Source organism: Leptonychotes weddellii, chromosome X (genome assembly GCF_054177405.1).
Source record: "Leptonychotes weddellii isolate Sample4059 chromosome X, ASM5417740v2, whole genome shotgun sequence".
Taxonomy (NCBI): Eukaryota; Metazoa; Chordata; class Mammalia; order Carnivora; family Phocidae; genus Leptonychotes; species Leptonychotes weddellii.
The window spans coordinates 22,989,431-23,007,107 of record NC_138385.1 but is presented as its reverse complement, the minus strand read 5'-3'; the positions used below and the strand labels follow the sequence as shown (position 1 = coordinate 23,007,107).

At 40.9% G+C, this 17,677-nt stretch overlaps 1 protein-coding gene across 6 annotated transcripts in view; it reads left to right on the top strand.

Annotated features, from left to right (window-relative positions):
* GRIA3 (glutamate ionotropic receptor AMPA type subunit 3) overlaps positions 1-17,677 on the top strand; it is a 275,024-nt gene that overhangs the window by 159,373 nt on the left and 97,974 nt on the right. For all 6 annotated transcript variants that reach the window (XM_081808311.1, XM_081808310.1, XM_081808309.1 and 3 more), the window contains one exon: positions 6,231-6,284. In XM_081808311.1, coding sequence (XP_081664437.1) covers positions 6,231-6,284 — 54 coding nt within the window. The remainder of the gene's footprint in view (positions 1-6,230; positions 6,285-17,677) is intronic.

Sequence of the window (17,677 nt, the reverse complement as noted above, 5' to 3'; positions counted from 1 at the left end):
AACATCTAGAATATTTCCAACTATAAATAGGGTACTGTGAAAGATCTTTCAGGTGAAGTACTCCAAGAAAAGGCACAGTGTTTGGAAATGCATCATTTTACAGGAAGTTCTGGTGGAAAGGTCCCAGTGTTTTAAGTATTCATTATTGGCCCCCTGACCAAGGACTCTAACTGCTCCAAGCTGCTGGACTTCCTGGGTAAGGCACTACATGTAAATTGCCTTAGGAAATGTTTTCGTAATTTTCCAGATTTGTCATTTGTACCCAGTCCTGGGCATTGTTACCTCCAAAACACTGCCCATCATTTTGCTCTCTTACAAAACTCATGAACCTTTGAAAGTAGGCAGGGATACTCAAGATTTGAACCACCAGACAAATTAACCTTATTTTGTCAGGACAGGGAGACGCAATCTACATTCTCTTTGCCAAAGAGGGGACGGCTTTAAGGCATTATTTCCCAGCACCCCTTGTAGTATACCGCAGGATTTTCGGTAACATCTGGATGAATAGATTTTATTTCTATACAGTTGTATTTCTTTTCTTGCATGTAGTTTCATGGATATTATTGCTTTCGACATGGCTAAATTTAAGAAAAGGAGTAGCTATAAAGATATATATGAAGTAACTAATAGTCCGGCGGGATGTGGATAGGACACAAATGGAAGTCTGTGAAGGAATGAAATTTGAGAAATATTGTTTCCGGGTTAATACAGTGAGGTGTTCCCCCCAAGGTCAACATGCACTGAAATGGTCCTTTATCCACAGGAGCGAGAGTAATCTGTTGCTCCTTTAACTTACCCGTGGCCATATATTGCCTCTCATTCGTACGTTCTCTTTGCCTCTCCTGCTGTTTAGCATTAAATCTTCTGTATATTCCATTCAGTCATAGTGGATGCACTGTTAAAGTCTGGGAAGTGAAACTTCCCAAAGACGTGTTCTCTGGTGAAATCCTTGTCCTCTAATCCTCATATCCAAGCATTTTATTTGATGCTTTATTCTATTGCCTCCACTCTGCATAAGCTTCCCCTCTAGACAGCATAAGCACTGATGAGATTTCTCGGTTATACTCCCATTTTCCTTCTCTATGAAAAGCTTCAGCCCGTCTTTCTCCATTGGCACCACCCCCACCCCCACAGCCACTGGGCTGACTTTGGGATGGGTGATTGGCTCTTCTCTGCCTCACTAATCCAGCACATTTATTCAAGTCAGATGACCGCAATATGAGGCACTCACTGTCTTTCAGTTAGAGGAGAGCATGCGTGTGCAGACTGAAATTATTACAAAATAATTCTAACGGAATTGACTTCTGATATATGTTTACTAAGACTAAAGCAATTTAGTAGCTCGGGGTTTTCATTCAAGAAAATGAATGCCTTTTATCATATCTGATGGAAGATTTCTTCTGGGAAGTGTGGCATATTCTAAGGCTGATTTTTGTAGCATACCACTATTTAACTCCCAACACAGCTGAAATTAGATAGGTTGCCATAGGACAACATATCTTTTTATAACTGAGGAAGCAGGAAAAGAAGGGGGGTGCTGAAAAATGTTTTCCCCTTGAACACAAGGAATGTGGTTTTTTCCTTAAAGAGAAAACACCTATACAATAGGTAAATCGGGCGAATTAAAATGGGAAACCTCCCTCACTTCTCTCCCCAGCCCCCCAGACTTCTCAGGGTACCTAAATCGAAGAGAAGCAGATTAAGGTGAGCGGGAAGGCATGTTCTGTACTCAAAGCAAGATCAATCTTTATACATAGATCCTTTTTTGGCACCGATGTAGAAAATCCAAACATGGAGATACTTAGGTCTGCAAATAACCTAATCTGCATACCAGATGGATCTAAGGGGGAAAAAAATCATAGACACTTTTCCATATACACATATATTTTTTTTAATGTGAGCATAGAAAAACAGATGCTTTTGCTCCCAAAGGGTCTGTGGGCCTCTCTCAAGTAGTCTTATGGGGCAATTTAATTTCAGATTTCTAAAATTATGAAAATGTCTAGATTGAGCATTAGATTGAAAAAGAAATGGCCTCTTACATAGAAAACCAACTGAACATTTTCTGAATTATTTTTAACTATTCAGTGAAACCCAGCCTCCAATGTCACAGATAAGCACATGGAGGAGTCAGTAAGGGAACGTTTCCCCCAAATGGGTAGACCATGATTCACTGGATGCTTTAACAAATAATTTAATGCTCTGCTATATGCTCGACTCAGTGAGTTAGTATGGAAGAGCTGTTTTTATCTGCAAACAAAACTGTTGTTTAAGTTTCAATGAATCGGGATTATGGCATTTTGTTCTTTCGGATCCTATTTGTGAGGCTAAAAATAAATTTCCTTTAAACAATGAATTGTATCGACATTTGACACATCTCTCCTTATTACATTTATCATATCCGCCATCTATCTCACCATCCATCACTTCCAACAAATCTTACAAAGGCACAGTGAATGTGGTACATGGATTTGGGAACTTGGTATTTCCTCCTTAAATTTCACAGTAGACTGTTAAGACAGCTTTTCTCCTTGAAGTTCTGAAACTAATTCAGAAAGAGCTATTGTAATTACTGTAAAAGCAAAGTTGAATATTCTCTTGGTTACCAGAGTCATTAAATAGCTCAGGATACAATTTATGCCTTGTTCATCTACAGCAGATGGCAAGAATCAAGACTGAGGACTAACGGCACCAGAATCACTCCCATTAACTAGTTCTTTTGTGCATTCTATCACACACCCCACCCTCCCTCCCACAAGCCCTGCACCAAAAATGCAAAACAAGGAAAGACCCAGCGCAAAACAGGACACTTTTTGCAGCAAGGGCTCACTTAGCTCACATTGGCAGGATCACTGCTGCCTCACGGAAGTTAAGATTTCAAGGTTCCGGTATCGGGACTAGGAGCATTTCTGTTGGAAACCTACCACAAAACATATCGTGGGGGGTTTTTTTTAGCAGAAATTACCAATGCAATCAACCAGACCCTGATGACTCAGGCATTGACGACGAACATCCATGATGATCCTGTGCAGGAGTACGATGTTGTCTACTACGTCCTTTAAGTCAGCCTGTCACTTCCTCTGCTGCTGAAGTGCTCTTTCTAATATTACGCCCTCCCTCTCTACACACCCCTTCTAATTTGCAGCTTTTCGTTGACTGTGAACTGAAAGACCAAGATTGGTAAGAACTGTATGTTAAGTAAGAGTTAAGAAGGCGCTGGAAGTAAGGATGAGGAAATAATTAGGGCCTTCGAGGCAGTAGCTCTGTGACACCTAAAGGTTCCTATCTTTAACTTGCCCATCCCTTCCAGTTTAAGCTAAGTCTTGTGAGGTGATAATATGAGACAGCTACCTTCAAATAAGTGAGTTTCTTCTGAGCAGACTATCTGGGCAGGGACTAAAGCAGATATTCCAATAGCTTCAACTGTTTCCGAACCTAAAACACAGTGTATTAGGGAGTGACCCCCTCTCACGGTTATTTAACCCCCTGTGTGATTACATGAGGCACATTCCCCACCCCGAGTGCAGATGTTCTTCACTTTGATCTTGACAACTCTGCCGAGACAGGAAGGGCCAGGTTCATTGTCCCAGATTACAGATAAGGAAATGGAGGCAGGGTACGTTGAGTGATTTGCCCACACGCGAGCAGTGAATACATGACAAGGTTGGGCTCCTGGCTTCTCATGTGGGGCTTTTCTCACAACACTGATGTTTCTATGGCTCCCTCTCACCTCCCCTCTGCTCAAAAGGGCACTAAGCCCTTCCTCTGGTGAGAAAGACCCCATTTCCTTTGGGCTTGCTGCTTCATTTCTCTAAGTTCTGCCAGATGTCCTCAGGAATCGCGCTCATTTTTCTGGCAGAACTCAAAACCCTCTGTTTTTATTATGTTGAGGGTTGTCAGTGAATTAAAAATGCAACAGATATATGGTCCCAACTTGCCATCCAAAGTTAACAAATGTCACCAGTAAGGAGGTTTCTCACAAGCGGACACTGAAGAATACTTCCCAGCAGATACCTAACAGCTCATTTTGTGTCATGGCAGCGTGAGAAATCACTTCCTCAAGACATTCATTAACCTTTCATTTCCTCCATAAATAATCAGTCAGAAATGTGGCTCATATTTTAAATTAATCGAAAACAGCTCTCGCTCTCTCTCTCAGCCCTTGAAATGACTGGAAAGCTTCTAATGCCAGCATGATAAGCATATTTAAATATGTGGTTCCACTCCTCTGAGCCAGCTTAAACCTTATCTTCTCCAGGAAACCCTCCCTATCCATCCCAGCAGACTTTAAATACCTCTTCTTCCTCTTCTCCAAGAACCTAGAACAATTATTGGTATTTGACATTTAGCGCATATTAAGAAACCATGTAATGTACCGCCAAGAATATGGGTTCTAGAGGCGACAGACCCAGGTTCTAATTCCAGCTTTTCCACTTCTGAGCTGTGTGGCCTCGGGCATATCACTTAAACTCTCTTTAGCTGAGATTCCTCCTCTATAAAATGAAACTAATGATACTTAATCTGTTAAATTGTTCTAGCGATTAAGTACATAAAAAGCACCTAACACAGGGCCTGCCATATACTAGGCACTCAGTTAAGGACAATTGTTTTCACTGTTCTTATGGCCTTTTATATATACTTATGGTTTGATATGTATGCAATTTTGCTGTCTTATCAAGTTGTTTTTATTTTATCCTTTTTTAAGATTTTATTTATTTATGGAGAAAGAGAGAAAGAGAGAGCGGGGGGAGGGGCAGAAGGAGAAAGAATCTCAAGCAGACTCCCCACTGAGCACAGAGCCCAACACGGGGCTTGATCGCCACGCCCCCGAGATCATGACTTGAGCCGAAATCAAGAGTCAGATGCTCAACCGACTGAGCCACCCAGGCGCCCCCTCAAGTTGTTTTTAAACCCTTTGATAACTGTGCCCATGGTGGAACTTGTCAGGAAGCTTAAGCTTAATGGCACCTTACTTTTATGGGTTCTTTCCAAGGCTTTACTATTCATGACTTTGTTTCACTTTTCTTAAAGAGGGCTCCTAAAGTGGTATTAACGTCAGACCCGGAACAAAACCTGGTTCCACTTCCGGTTGTATCTTTACCCTCTATGTGATCCCCCTCCTGGTGCCCACTCCCTGAATTCAGCACAGTACTTTGTACATAATCAGTACTTATTAAAGTGACATTTTGTAAAATCCTCAATTAACTGGAATTTGCCGTACTTAGCTATCTGGAAATAAGCTTATGTCAGGTATTTAGTCAAAAACTTGCGAATGACAACCAATACATTTGGTTGGAAATTATTCAATCCACTTACACATTTTGAAATAACAAAAATGCATTTTGTAAACTGTAGGGCTTAGAATTAATACAGTGTTATTCATGAAAATTACTGTAAGAATGATGACCCCAAGGCAGGGCTTCTCCACCTCAGATGTTACTGACATTTTTTACCAGACAATTCTTTGTTGTGGAGGGCTGGCCTGTGCACTGTAGGATGTTTAGCAGCATCCCTGGCCTCTCCCCACTAGATACTAGTCACCCTTCCAGATGTGACAACCAAAAATGCCTCCAGGCAGCTTCAAATGTCCCCTAGGGGACAATCCCCACCCCCACTGCCCTGCAGCCTAGCATCCGGCAGCAAAAGCTGTACAGATGATCACAAATCTTTCCTATTAAGGCAGGAAAAAGAAGGTAAGCATTTTAGAAAAGTCTCAATAAGCAAAAGTAACCTCGATTAACCTGAAAATCCCATTAACCCCATTCCCAGAGTGTTCTATTCCCTAAGCATTCCAGATAACAACAACAAAAAAATGTACTGTACATTCTATTTTCTAATTTGTATTCCACGTTCAGCCCATTTTCCATCTCAGCAGCTGAGTACAGAATCCAGTTCATGGGTGGGGGATCAGCAGCTTCATCACTTTTGCCATCTATTTTTAGTGACAGTGATGCTACTGACCTGGCAGTTTTGAGAGCTTTTTCTCCCTTGTTTTTGACACTTTTAACTTCAATGTTAGCAATTCTTCCTGTATTCTCTGCCTGACATTGAAATGTGCAAAAAGAACTCTGGTCCTATTAACTGTGATTTTACCGTATACAAAGACCTAACTCTGTTGATCATTTAAAAGTAATTCACACTAGCCCATCGATTGATTGCACTTCCCATTGATTAGGCAATTGGAAATGCCCTTCTTAAATAAGCAATATTTCTTATTTCTTCTTTTGCAGGTTGTGATCCTGGGGAAACATTCAAGAGGTTATCACTACATGCTTGCGAACCTGGTAAGAACAAGCAGAGTTTTTGTTTCCCAGGGCAATATATTCTATTTAGTTTGTGCTGTTCATAATCATCCAAAAAAGAAATACACAAAGAACCTAATGTGTTCTTTAGACACTTGGAGAAATGAGTCAGTAAATGCCAAAACCTGAATGCAATAGCCTTGTTTTCAATTATGCTGTCTCTGTTTTAGCTGTGAAGCTCGTATTCTCTTCTCATTTAAAACATAGTAATTTGAGACTGATTCTTCTTAGATCCGATTTGGATTTGACATGTAAACCATTTTATCCAGGTTTGGAATATAACACAAGGGACAGGGGACACAGGAAACCGACTCTTTCCCCAGTTAACCCAAGTAGATGTGCATATCAGTACTGGGTTTGTCTTTCCAGAAGCAGATCACTACCAAATCTTTTCAAATCAGATGCCAGAAGTAGGTTGGAACACAGAACATCAAGGGACCCTGTCAAAGCATACAGCCACCTGTATACTTATAATGAAACACAACTTGAATCTTTTCCTTCACATTTCCCATGCCTTTAAAATCTATGAAACTCTAGAAGCTAGTATTTCATTTAGGTTAGTTTATAGTTCTTTCTCCAAAAAGACAGTTGGTTTAGGAATTAACAAAGTGGCTTCTAAATCAGGAATATCTGTTTGGCAGAGGTTCTGAATAATACTATCTCCCCTAAATGAAAGAGAAATGTTAAATTATCACTGTAATACTAAGAATCTATTACATTATTACATAACATGAGTTCGAACCCCGATCTTGTTTCATTAGCACAACAGAATGATAATCATTATGGAGCTCTTACACCAAAAGAATAGCAACAAAGGTGAAAGATTATTATAATTATATTCTTAGATTTCTTAAATCAAAGAAAAAAATCTTATTTTGTTTTAATGATGAAAATTTTTTGAATAAGAAAGGAAATGTTACTTAAACCTCTGTCTTAGGAAGTGTGTTTTCCAACACTTTATGAAATGACGATTACAGCTACTGCTTTGAAATGTAGTGTGCATGTTCTCCAATAAATTGCTCAAAGTGGAACACTTCAGACCATTTGGGGGATAAATGTATTGACTCTTTTAAGAGGAGAAATCTTGATTCTTCATTTACATCTAAATACTTTCAATTTGGTTTTTTTAGGCAACCAATAAGTAAAGGATGTTTGCTGACTCACTGGAAGTTAGACCAGGGCTTGGCAGGAAATATGGATGTCACAGCAAGGCACCTGAGGGCAGTTACTGATGGGTTTTTACCATTTCTTTCTCATCAATAAGTATTTTGCTCTCCTTCCTTCCTTCCTTTTTTCTTTCCTTCCTTCCTTCCTTCCTTCTCCCTTTTCCTTCTTTTCTGCCTTATACATCCCAGGGTTCACCCATCACTGACAGTACATGAGATGACTTTACATAGTGTACACATAAACTTTTTTATTATGATGGTAATGTATTATTTATTGTGTGTTAGAAAAATATAAAATGAGCACATCGAAATCCAAATTTCATGGACATTATTACTTCATACAGGGCTAACGTAGAGATTTAATGTGTCAAATGTGTCAAATGTGTTGTGTAAGCAATAGCATGGGGAATAAACATATGGCAAGGTCTGGCTTTTGTGTATGTGGCTGTGGTGGCATGTGGATGACTAAAGTTTGGGAAAGAGCATTGAACGAAGGCAGAAAGTTTGGGTTGTCATACGGAGTTTGCTACTTACTAACTAGCTATGCTACTTACTAACTAGCTATGGGACCTTGCATAAGTCACTTCAGTTTCTTTACTGTAAAACTCAGATGGGAATGGGGGAGTTCTTTGATGTAATGGTTAGGCCCTTTGGAAGGAGATGCTAAGATATAATTAGAAGTGCAAGACATTGGGCGCCTGGGTGGCTCAGTTGCTTAAGCGACTGCCTTCGGCTCAGGTCATGGTCCCAGGGTCCTGGGATCGAGTCCCGCATCGGGCTCCCTGCTCTGCGGGGAGCCTGCTTCTCCCTATCCCACTCCCCCTGCTTGTGTTCCCTCTCTCGCTGTCTCTCTCTCTGTCAAATAAATAAATAAAATCTTTTAAAAAAAAAAAGAAGTGCAAGACATTTACTGGGAATGATACCTGTGAAAAATAAAAGAGAGAGGGTCACAAGTGGGAAGGGAGAGCTTAAGACCACAGTTCAGGTCTGATATCAGCCAAGGAGAGGGAAAGGAAGTTTGAAGAGAAGAGCTTCAGATGGCGGTATAGTTCTAAGAAAGTCTTGGCCAGAATAACCGAGAGTTCCAGTGCAAAGAACCCTATGCTGCCCCGAAACAGCGAGCCACTGCACCACCACCTTGCTCAGCCATTGGCTGGCCGCTGTTCAGGAAGAACATACCTCCTGCCTGAAAGCTGAGGCAGGTCCTGAAACTGGAGGCTATCAGCTCACTCAAGTCCTCGAGGCAGGTTCCATCTTAAAGGGAGATCCAAGCCATGCACATCAATGACTGGATGATACATTGAGACCTTCGCCATTCTAGAATTCTAACTGGGCCTCCTTATTCCTACCAACAATCCTTCAGACGAGCTTTGGTTTCAACTTGAGACCCAGACCTGACAGAAATGAAAGCCTATGGAGCATTAGAACTGCAAGAGAGAATCAGTAGGACAAGGTTGGAGAAAAGAATGGTTAACTGAATGCCTAACCAGGACTCAGAATCATGAGACAGTGGGAGGAAGCCTACTACAGGAACAAGTGAAGTCTGGTCCTTCAGAAAGACTGTAATACATAGCATCACGTCAGTCTGCCTAATGAAAACGTGAACTCATTCGCCATGCTTCGAACTGCCACTCCTTTTCCTCTAGTGACCTTCTTTTCATTTGAACTCAGCCATGTGTTTCCATAAGTCCCTGTACTCGATATCGAATTGCATGCAGGCAAGAGAGATAGGAACTGTTGCTCATCTCTGATAAAAAATGAGACAGATTATCCCATCATGGTTTTCAGGTTTTTTAAAGCAGATAAAAATACCCCAAATACCTCCACCAAAGACACACAAGCGCACACACGCACACACACATACACACACCCCAAAACTCTTTAGAAGTTCCTTAGATGGTCAAAAGGGTAAGTGGAGCTAAGATGTTTCCTTTCAGAATGAGCCAGCTGGATGAAAGCTGAGGACAGATACACAAGGGAACAGTCTAATCTGAGTCTTGGTATAACAATAGCACAGAACCCTTGCCTTCTTCTACAAATGCAAAATCAAAGACAGTCACTAAGCTTTCTGGAATCACCTGTACCAGAGCGCCATGTGCGCCCCTTGCCACGGAGCTCCATCTATCTGCAAAGACTTCTAGGTGCTTTGACATGGACTTTCCCTGGTAGCAATGCGAAAGTGAGAAGACTCATACAGTCCAGGAATGCTTCGACGGGCCTCTCATGGGTCAGGGTGCACATTTCACAGCAGACAACAAGCTGCAGAAAAGTTCTACCTTGTTGAAGTCCCTGGAAGAAACAAAAGATTCCATCAGAAGCACAGGCCAGAGATGTGATCTGGGGAACACACAGGCCAGAGGTGGACATCCCAATGATGAGAGAGCGAGCAAGTCTCTTACAAATTCTGTGTCAGGTGGTGATGTCATTTTTTGGGGAGTGGTTCCATAATTGTGTTCTCTTCCAGGATTCTAAGATGGTAATGTTTGCCACTCTGGTACCAGACGTAACCAGCATGCATACACTCTGTCAGTCAGGCAACCTCTCTCTCTCTTTCAAGGCAAGGTCCTGCATCAGGATCCTTTACACTGCATCCCCAGGAATGTTGTGTATTGTGATTTAATTTTTTCATTTATGTCAGTAATGATAGCTCAGTCATTGTGTACAGAACCCTAGACTAACAACCCTAGACATGATGAAAACAAGCACTAGACCTGGAGCTAGGAAACAGGTTTCCTAATCCATAAAATGGAGAGTTAGACCAGATTACTGTTTCCCTAAGTGTGCTACTTGTACACAAGATGATTTTAGGGAGTACACAGCAAAATTTCTTAAACTTATTACTTTTGAATTTGTATTAAATATGTAATGCAAAAAGATAACTATCCTCTCACTTCTGTGATTGTACAGATACCATTCTTTAGAATGAGGGTAAAGTAGATATTTAGGTTAAAAAAATTTAGACCATATAAAGAAAAATATTAGGTAAATTACAGCTCAGATGATCCACCTATATGGCAAAAAACTATAAAGGTGGCATATGTGGCATATTAATGATTAAAATTTGGGAAACCTCCAAGGTCACTTCCAGCTCTACATTTCTTCCCTCATGGAGGGTCAGTTTGGACCAGAGAAGGCCAGGAGTGAGAGTATAGGCACAACAGCTAGGCAGAAGCTGAGGATATAAATGGGGGAACAAAACCAGAGCCTTGTTATCCTTAGAGATATAAAGTCATAAGACAGGCTTAAAATCATTCCAGGTGGGCAGAAGCCAAGAAGGGTATGAGTACCCTTACCTACGTTCTGAACAGAGCTGAGGATCTGAAGGATCAATCAAAACTACCTTGTGGTCAACACAAAGTGAATTAGATCTGGGTTGAGATGGTCCAGCAACAGATCTTCAGCACCCAGCCCCAAAAATAAGACCAAAAAAAACACAAAAAACCCCAAGCATTTGGGGTGCCTAGGGGAGAACATGAGCCATACTGGACTCATTCAGTGCTGTACCAGTTAACCACTGTCTTAGAAGACCCAACAGTTTCTCTGCCTAGGTCAAGACCAACCCCAGAGTGGGGGACTGTTGTTGACCCTACAAGTGGAAGTTAGGTCATGTAGCTGCCACTGGTAGAGGGGCCTCATGAGCAGGCAGTCAAGGACGCCATTGCGCTAGGGAAGCAAAGAAAAGGAAGCTAACGTATCTCAGACTCCTCTCTGCCGGGCCAGCTATTTTCTTTAGATTTCTTACTAAATTTACTCAGAACTCCCATGAGGAGAGACCTCTTACCTAGTCACCTCCCTAAGCTTTTTAGAGATCAGGAAAATGGGCTCAGAAAAAAATACATGACTTGCCCAAAGTCTCAGAGCTAATCCATTGCCAAAGCTAGGCCTCCAATGCAGGTTGAGCAGACTCTTGACAGAGCACCTTGCTCTTGCCCTTTGACCCACTCAAGCATCTCAGTGAGACAAAAGGCCAGCCCCACAAAGGTCACATAAGAACATTTGCAAAGACATAAATGCATATGAATGAAATACAAACTATACATTTATGACAGTAAAGTGATCAGAGAGAAAAAGGCTTAAACCAAGGAGAGCCTTGTGAGTAGGGGTTTGAAACCTGTCCAAGAGCCAATCTGAAATGCATCTTAACAGGCACCAATTATATCTGTCCATCACTCTCTTCTCTCCTGCCACATTCCCTCTTCCTTCTCTCTCCCTCAAACACACACACCCCTCTCTCCTGCTCTCTCATTTCCCCTCTTGCTCTTGCTCCCTCTTTTCTCTTTTCCTCCCTATCTGCCCCATTCATATTATTAACATGCCAGGAAATAATGGGGGGGGCACTAGCTTACATTTAATTTTTTCAAATTTCTACCAAAACAAAAGCACCATTCATAACACAGAACCCAAAAGAGGCAACCAGGAATAATATAAGATTGAAGAAGTGAACTCTGCAGCCTACTAGATCTTGGAATGTACCTGAAACAGAGAGGGGCCCACTTTGTTTAGAGAGAAAACAACTTCAAGTGAGATTGGGTCATGTGTTTTGCTTGCCAATAACAACTGTTCCCTTCTGCTCCCTTCCCCTTCCAGGTCTTTTCGTTTTGCCTGCTACTCTTTCCCTTCCTTTGTTCTTCCATTTTTATGTTCTAAATAGAAAATTCAAATGTTCAGGGCACCTGGGTGGCTCAGTTGGTTAAGCATCCAGGTCAGGTCATGATCTCAGGGTTGTGAGATCAAGCCCTGCATCAGGCTCCATGCTGGACATGAAGCCTGCTTAAGATTCTCTCTCTCTCTCTGCTTACTTGCTTGCTCGCTCTCTCTCTCTCCCCCTCTCTCTCCTTCTCTAAAAAAACTTCAAATGCTCAAAACCATGTGTTGTGAACAATGCTACCTCAGAAGCTGGCATGTAAACACAGAGCTCACTGGGCTGGAGACTGGCCTTACAGGCAAAAGAGGTAGGATTGAAGGGAAAAATCCCCACTGGTCCCAAATGCCAGGAGCCCAGCCCCCCTCCCCTAGGTACACAATTTCTCTGGTGGCTGAGGATTCACTTTCTTCTCCAAACGGAGATAGGTTACAACAGAGCACCAAGGGAATGAGGAGTTGTGGACTGGGCTGGGGTCCAACCTCCTACCTGGCATTTAGAAATCCATAGGCACTTGTCAACTTAAAGTTGCCAACTTTGAGACTCCCATTCTCCCTGTCCAAAAATGCCCCCATTGTAGTCAACCTTCCCTTCGTCCCTTTCTCCTTCTCTCTCTCTCTCAACAAGATCACTTTCTAGCCAACGTTCTAGCAAGATAAATTGAAAGAATTCTGTTTTCTTCCCCAGGCTCTCAAATCATGTCCTCTAAAACAGTGCTTCTCAAACTATCTGTGAAGAAGGGCCAGTTTTTTCCTCCAAATTTTCACAGATCAATAGAAGTAAATTACTAAAAACATGAAATAAACAAAACAAGATATATAAAAATACAAGCCAAATTTTTTAGTATTACACTTAACAGACATAATATTACCCTGTCAAATTGCTATAAATATTTGTAAAAGCTTGCTTTCTGTTTCTTTCCTTATTTCATCTCTGATTACTAACAAACAGCAGACCAGCACCAGTCCACATACACTTTTCTCTAAAGATCTTTATAGTAAGTTATTTTTCCTCTGTATCACTTGTATGCCCAATACCTTGTTCACTCCCCTGCAAGGAAGACAGAGGGTGGTGTCCTTAAGAACCTTATAGTCATAATGGACAGATAAAACTTGCAGAGCTTATGATAATTGACATGGAGACAGAACAGGTGCTAGGACAGGGAATGAAGAGAAGGCAGAGTATGCAGAATCAAAATTCTGCGTAGCATGGCCAGACAAGACCTTTCAGAAAAGATGACTTTGAAACAATGATACAAATGATGAGAAAGATCCAATTATATAAAGAATCGGGAATGTTCATGTCACGCATAGGAAACAGCATGTGCCAAGGTCCTGAGGCAGAAAAGAGTTTGATACCTTCTCTGAACTGTCAGAAGGCAATTTTGGCTAGAGCAGAGTGAGTTCCAGATTATGTAAGGTGTTAGTAAGCCTGGTTAAGGGAGTTTTAGCTGTTTTCAACAGTGACAGAAAGCCACTGAAGAATTTCAAGCTGGGGCAGGGGTGCATGATCCGATTTTTGCTTTAAAAAAATCAGTGTCAAATGGATGGATTTTATGGTATTTAAATTATACCTCCATACAACTATTAATAAAAGAGATCGGTGGCTATTTTTCCTGCTAATAGCACTTATATCAACTTATATTCATATAAATAATTCCCCCTGGACTAAAGTGCCATGAGGTCAGGGCAAGTTTGATATGGCTCACCATCTTACCAATGGATAGCACTTAAAAGGTTTCAAAGTATGTTGATTGGATTAGAGAATAGAACAGTGAGCTAACAATACAAGCAACCTATAATCAAGTGTTAATTTATACGGTGTAATCTTCAACTCCACACACTACACCCTCCCAGGAGGATGGACCTGCTTCTAGAAAAAGACTTGTGTCTCTCATTGGCAACCTGGTAACTTGAGTCACCACAATTACTATGCATTTCCCTATCGAAGCATCACCCACATGAACAATTCAAGTGACACTAAAGACAGAGCCAGCCTTCATCCAAATTATGAGATAGATACTTGCCCTTGGCAGCTTCCTAACCCTCTTTCTACTGCTTTTATCTTCCCTATAGGCAAGCCACTTTTTCCATTTCTCACCCATAATCTGCTATCAGCTCAATGAAAGTCACCCAACTTATCTGGTCTCTGTTTTCCTTTCGGAACAAAATGTACCTTAAGAATAGTTATTATATGAAGGAAATCTCCACATAATATCTTGAAAATAAGTGCTCTAAAAAGTAAGCTTTGAATATATTTATTTGCAACTCTTCATTATCCACAGTACCAGAAGGAAATTGAATTACAATATGTATAAATCAAGGGAGACAGGATAACACTAAAGTCATTTGAATCTTTGCAAACTGACTTGTCTGGCTATTCTCAAATCGGGATAATCTGTGTTTGGATGCCAATTGTGTAACCAGTATCTGTATAAAAGATGACCCTGGAGAATCAGTCAGTAAAGGGTAGCTTACAAGTCCCCATGTGAATCACTTAGACAAAAAAGTCATGGTTGGTTTTATAAAGTTGCATTCAGATGTGGGCAACAGTACACTGGCTCAAACAGATGTATCGTGATCGAGAAGTGGTATGATTGATGAAATATAGCAGAACTTACAAATCCAAATGAGTAGGTTCCCTCTCAAGGGAATAACTCCTGGAGATTATATCCATATTTCCAACAAATATTGCCATTGTTACACAGAGGCAAATAGTCAACTGCACAGATACCCAAAACATAAAAAATGAGAAAGTAGAGTTTCAACTCATCCTATCTGTGAGCACTAGGATCGCCTCCAGTCTTCCTCTGCCTTCTCTCATCTTTTTTCATCTCTCCTTCTGCACACTGTTTTGGCCCAACTAAAGGAAAAGATACCATCCTGGCAATTAGCCAAACAACAACAATTTTAATCAAACAGAACTGGTGAGACGCAAACAGCACTAGAACTTGTTAAGTCCAGTCTAAGCAAAAGCCATTGAGTACCTCATCATCACATCTAGTTAATAAAATCCCTATGACATAGTAAAAGGGGCTCAACAGAAATTCCACCTCGTACAGCAGGGAATTGGGAACCATGGAGTCACTTAGCAGGGATGCTGTGACAATACACATATACTTATTCCATGGAAGGCATGGGAAGGCATGCGGTAATGAAGGACAAAAGCCCATAAGCAGTCAACAATGTGCAAGAGCTTACATAATAATTGGCCAAAAAGGATTACAAATGGGCCTTCTTACTACCTGGTAGAGATTGTAGAGACAAATTTGATATCAATCTTCCTTAGTCATTATTTTACTAAAGGAAATAGTTCTTGAAGAATGAAATTTCAGTAGAGACAGCCAGAGCTGTCAGTGATGAAGCAGACAAAGGTAGCACTGTTCAAAAGGGCATGGATATGACTAGAGCATGAGGTCTCTTGAAGGAAGTGGTACAGGTGAGCCAGGGGAGCAGAAAATAACAAATAATGGAAATTCTCAAAGGCCAAGCCAAGACATTTGGCTGTTAATACATCTGTAGAAAGTAGGGAATCATTGCAATGTTTTGAGGAAAGGAATATTATGCTCTAACTGGTATTTTAGGAAGGTAAGTGTATTTATTTATTTATTTATTTAAGATTTATTTATTTATTTGAGAGAGAGCAAAAGAAAACATGAGTTGGGGGAGGGGCAGAAGGAAAGGGAGAGAGAGAATCTCAAGCAGACTCCCCACTGAGCACAGTGCCTGACGCGGGGCTTGATCCCAGGACCCTGAGATCATGACCTGAGCTGAAATTGAGTTGGGTACTCAACCAACCGAGCCACCCAGGCATCCCAGGAAAGTAAATTTATTATGTGAAGAATGAACTGGAGAGGTAAAGAACTGGACTTTAGAGCACCAACTAGGAAGCTAGGACAATAATCTAGGCCAGTGGTTCTCAAACCTACTTGTGCTTCCAAGTCACTTGATGAATTTATAAAACTACAGGTGTATGGGCCTCACACCCACTGACCCAGTAGACCTAAAGTACATTAATTAAAATAAGGGATACAGGAAGAGGAAGAGATTTTGAGGGAATATAATAACTTTCCTTTGGGGCACATTCTTTTTAAGATGCTCATGGAATATGGAAGTTAATATAATCAGCAGGCAGTTAGGAAAGGGGTGCTGGAGTATGAGACAGGCTCTAATTGGAGACTCATTGGTGTCTCATTCAAAGTAAACTCAAATTAAAAATTCCAAAAGAAAAATGGGGCGCCTGGGTGGCTCAGTTGGTTAAGCGACTACCTTCGGCTCAGGTCATGATCCTGGAGTCCCGGGATCGAGTCCCGCATCGGGCTCCCTGCTCGGCAGGGAGTCTGCTTCTCCCTCTGACCCTCCTCCCTCTCATGCTCTCTGTCTCTCATTCTCTCTGTCTCAAAATAAATAAATAAAAATCTTTAAAAAAAAATTCCAAAAGAAAACAAGAGTTAGTTAATTTTATAGACTCTAAAGCTTCAACATGTAACAGATTCATTGGCTGAGGTACTATGTATGGTAAGTGTCATCCTCTTGAAAAAGTAGGTTCTCAGAGGCCAGCTAGATGAGAAATCATGACTACCTCTACACTCAAAATTAAAAATGGAAAAAAAGGTAAAGAAAAAATAAAGAAGAAATTCTAGTATCTTTGTTTGGATAGGAGATGCCAGAAGGTGAAACCAGTTTTTAAGCAAAAAATGAACTGCTATGATTCAGCAAAGGGATAGAACAGTTGCTATAAAACAGCAACCTGCTTAAGCAAAATGAGCCATTTTTTCCCACGCAAAATATCAAAGAAATCCACTGGAACATTTTATTTTTGATAAAAATATGTTATTTTAAAATGCATAATTTTTAATAGCAGATGAAGCTCAGTGAGAAAACAGAATTCATGATACAGAAATTTCTTTTGGAGTCAGACATGCTAAAATACATGTATTAAATAAAAGGATATGGGTTTTCTGTCCGTTTTTGAGCAGTCGCCATTGGGAAAAGTACTCAGGTCAGGCACATGTGACATGAGAGGGTTCAGAGCCAACTGGCTGAGGGAACTGTGTCCCACCCCATGTGTGTTTCTGTCAAGGAGGAGTGAGAATGGAACTTTCTGGAAAAAGTCACATGATAAAAACTGACCAGCTTCAGGGGTGTAGTCTGAGGTAGCTGGCTGTGGAAAATAATCTGACAGCTGGCAGGCAGACAGGTAGGATGCCTTCCTCCACTACTCCCCACCCCTAACAACCCCATCTCTTTCCCATTTTACTTCTTGGGTTTGGGTGTTGAAAGCCTAACTCTGCTTCATTAGATTTTTTTTTGAGCCATATTTCCTTAGAGATTTTTTTCTTTTTTTCTTTTTTCTTTTTTAATTTGTTATTTAAATTATGCTAAGTGAAATAAGTCAAGCAGAGAAAGTCAATTATCATATGGTTTCACTTATTTGTGGAACGTAAGGAATAGCATGGAGGACATTAGGAGAAGGAAGGGAAAAATGAAGGGAGGGAAATCGGAGGGAGAGATGAACCATGAGAGACTATGGACTCTGAGAAACAAACAGGGTTCTAGAGGGGAGGG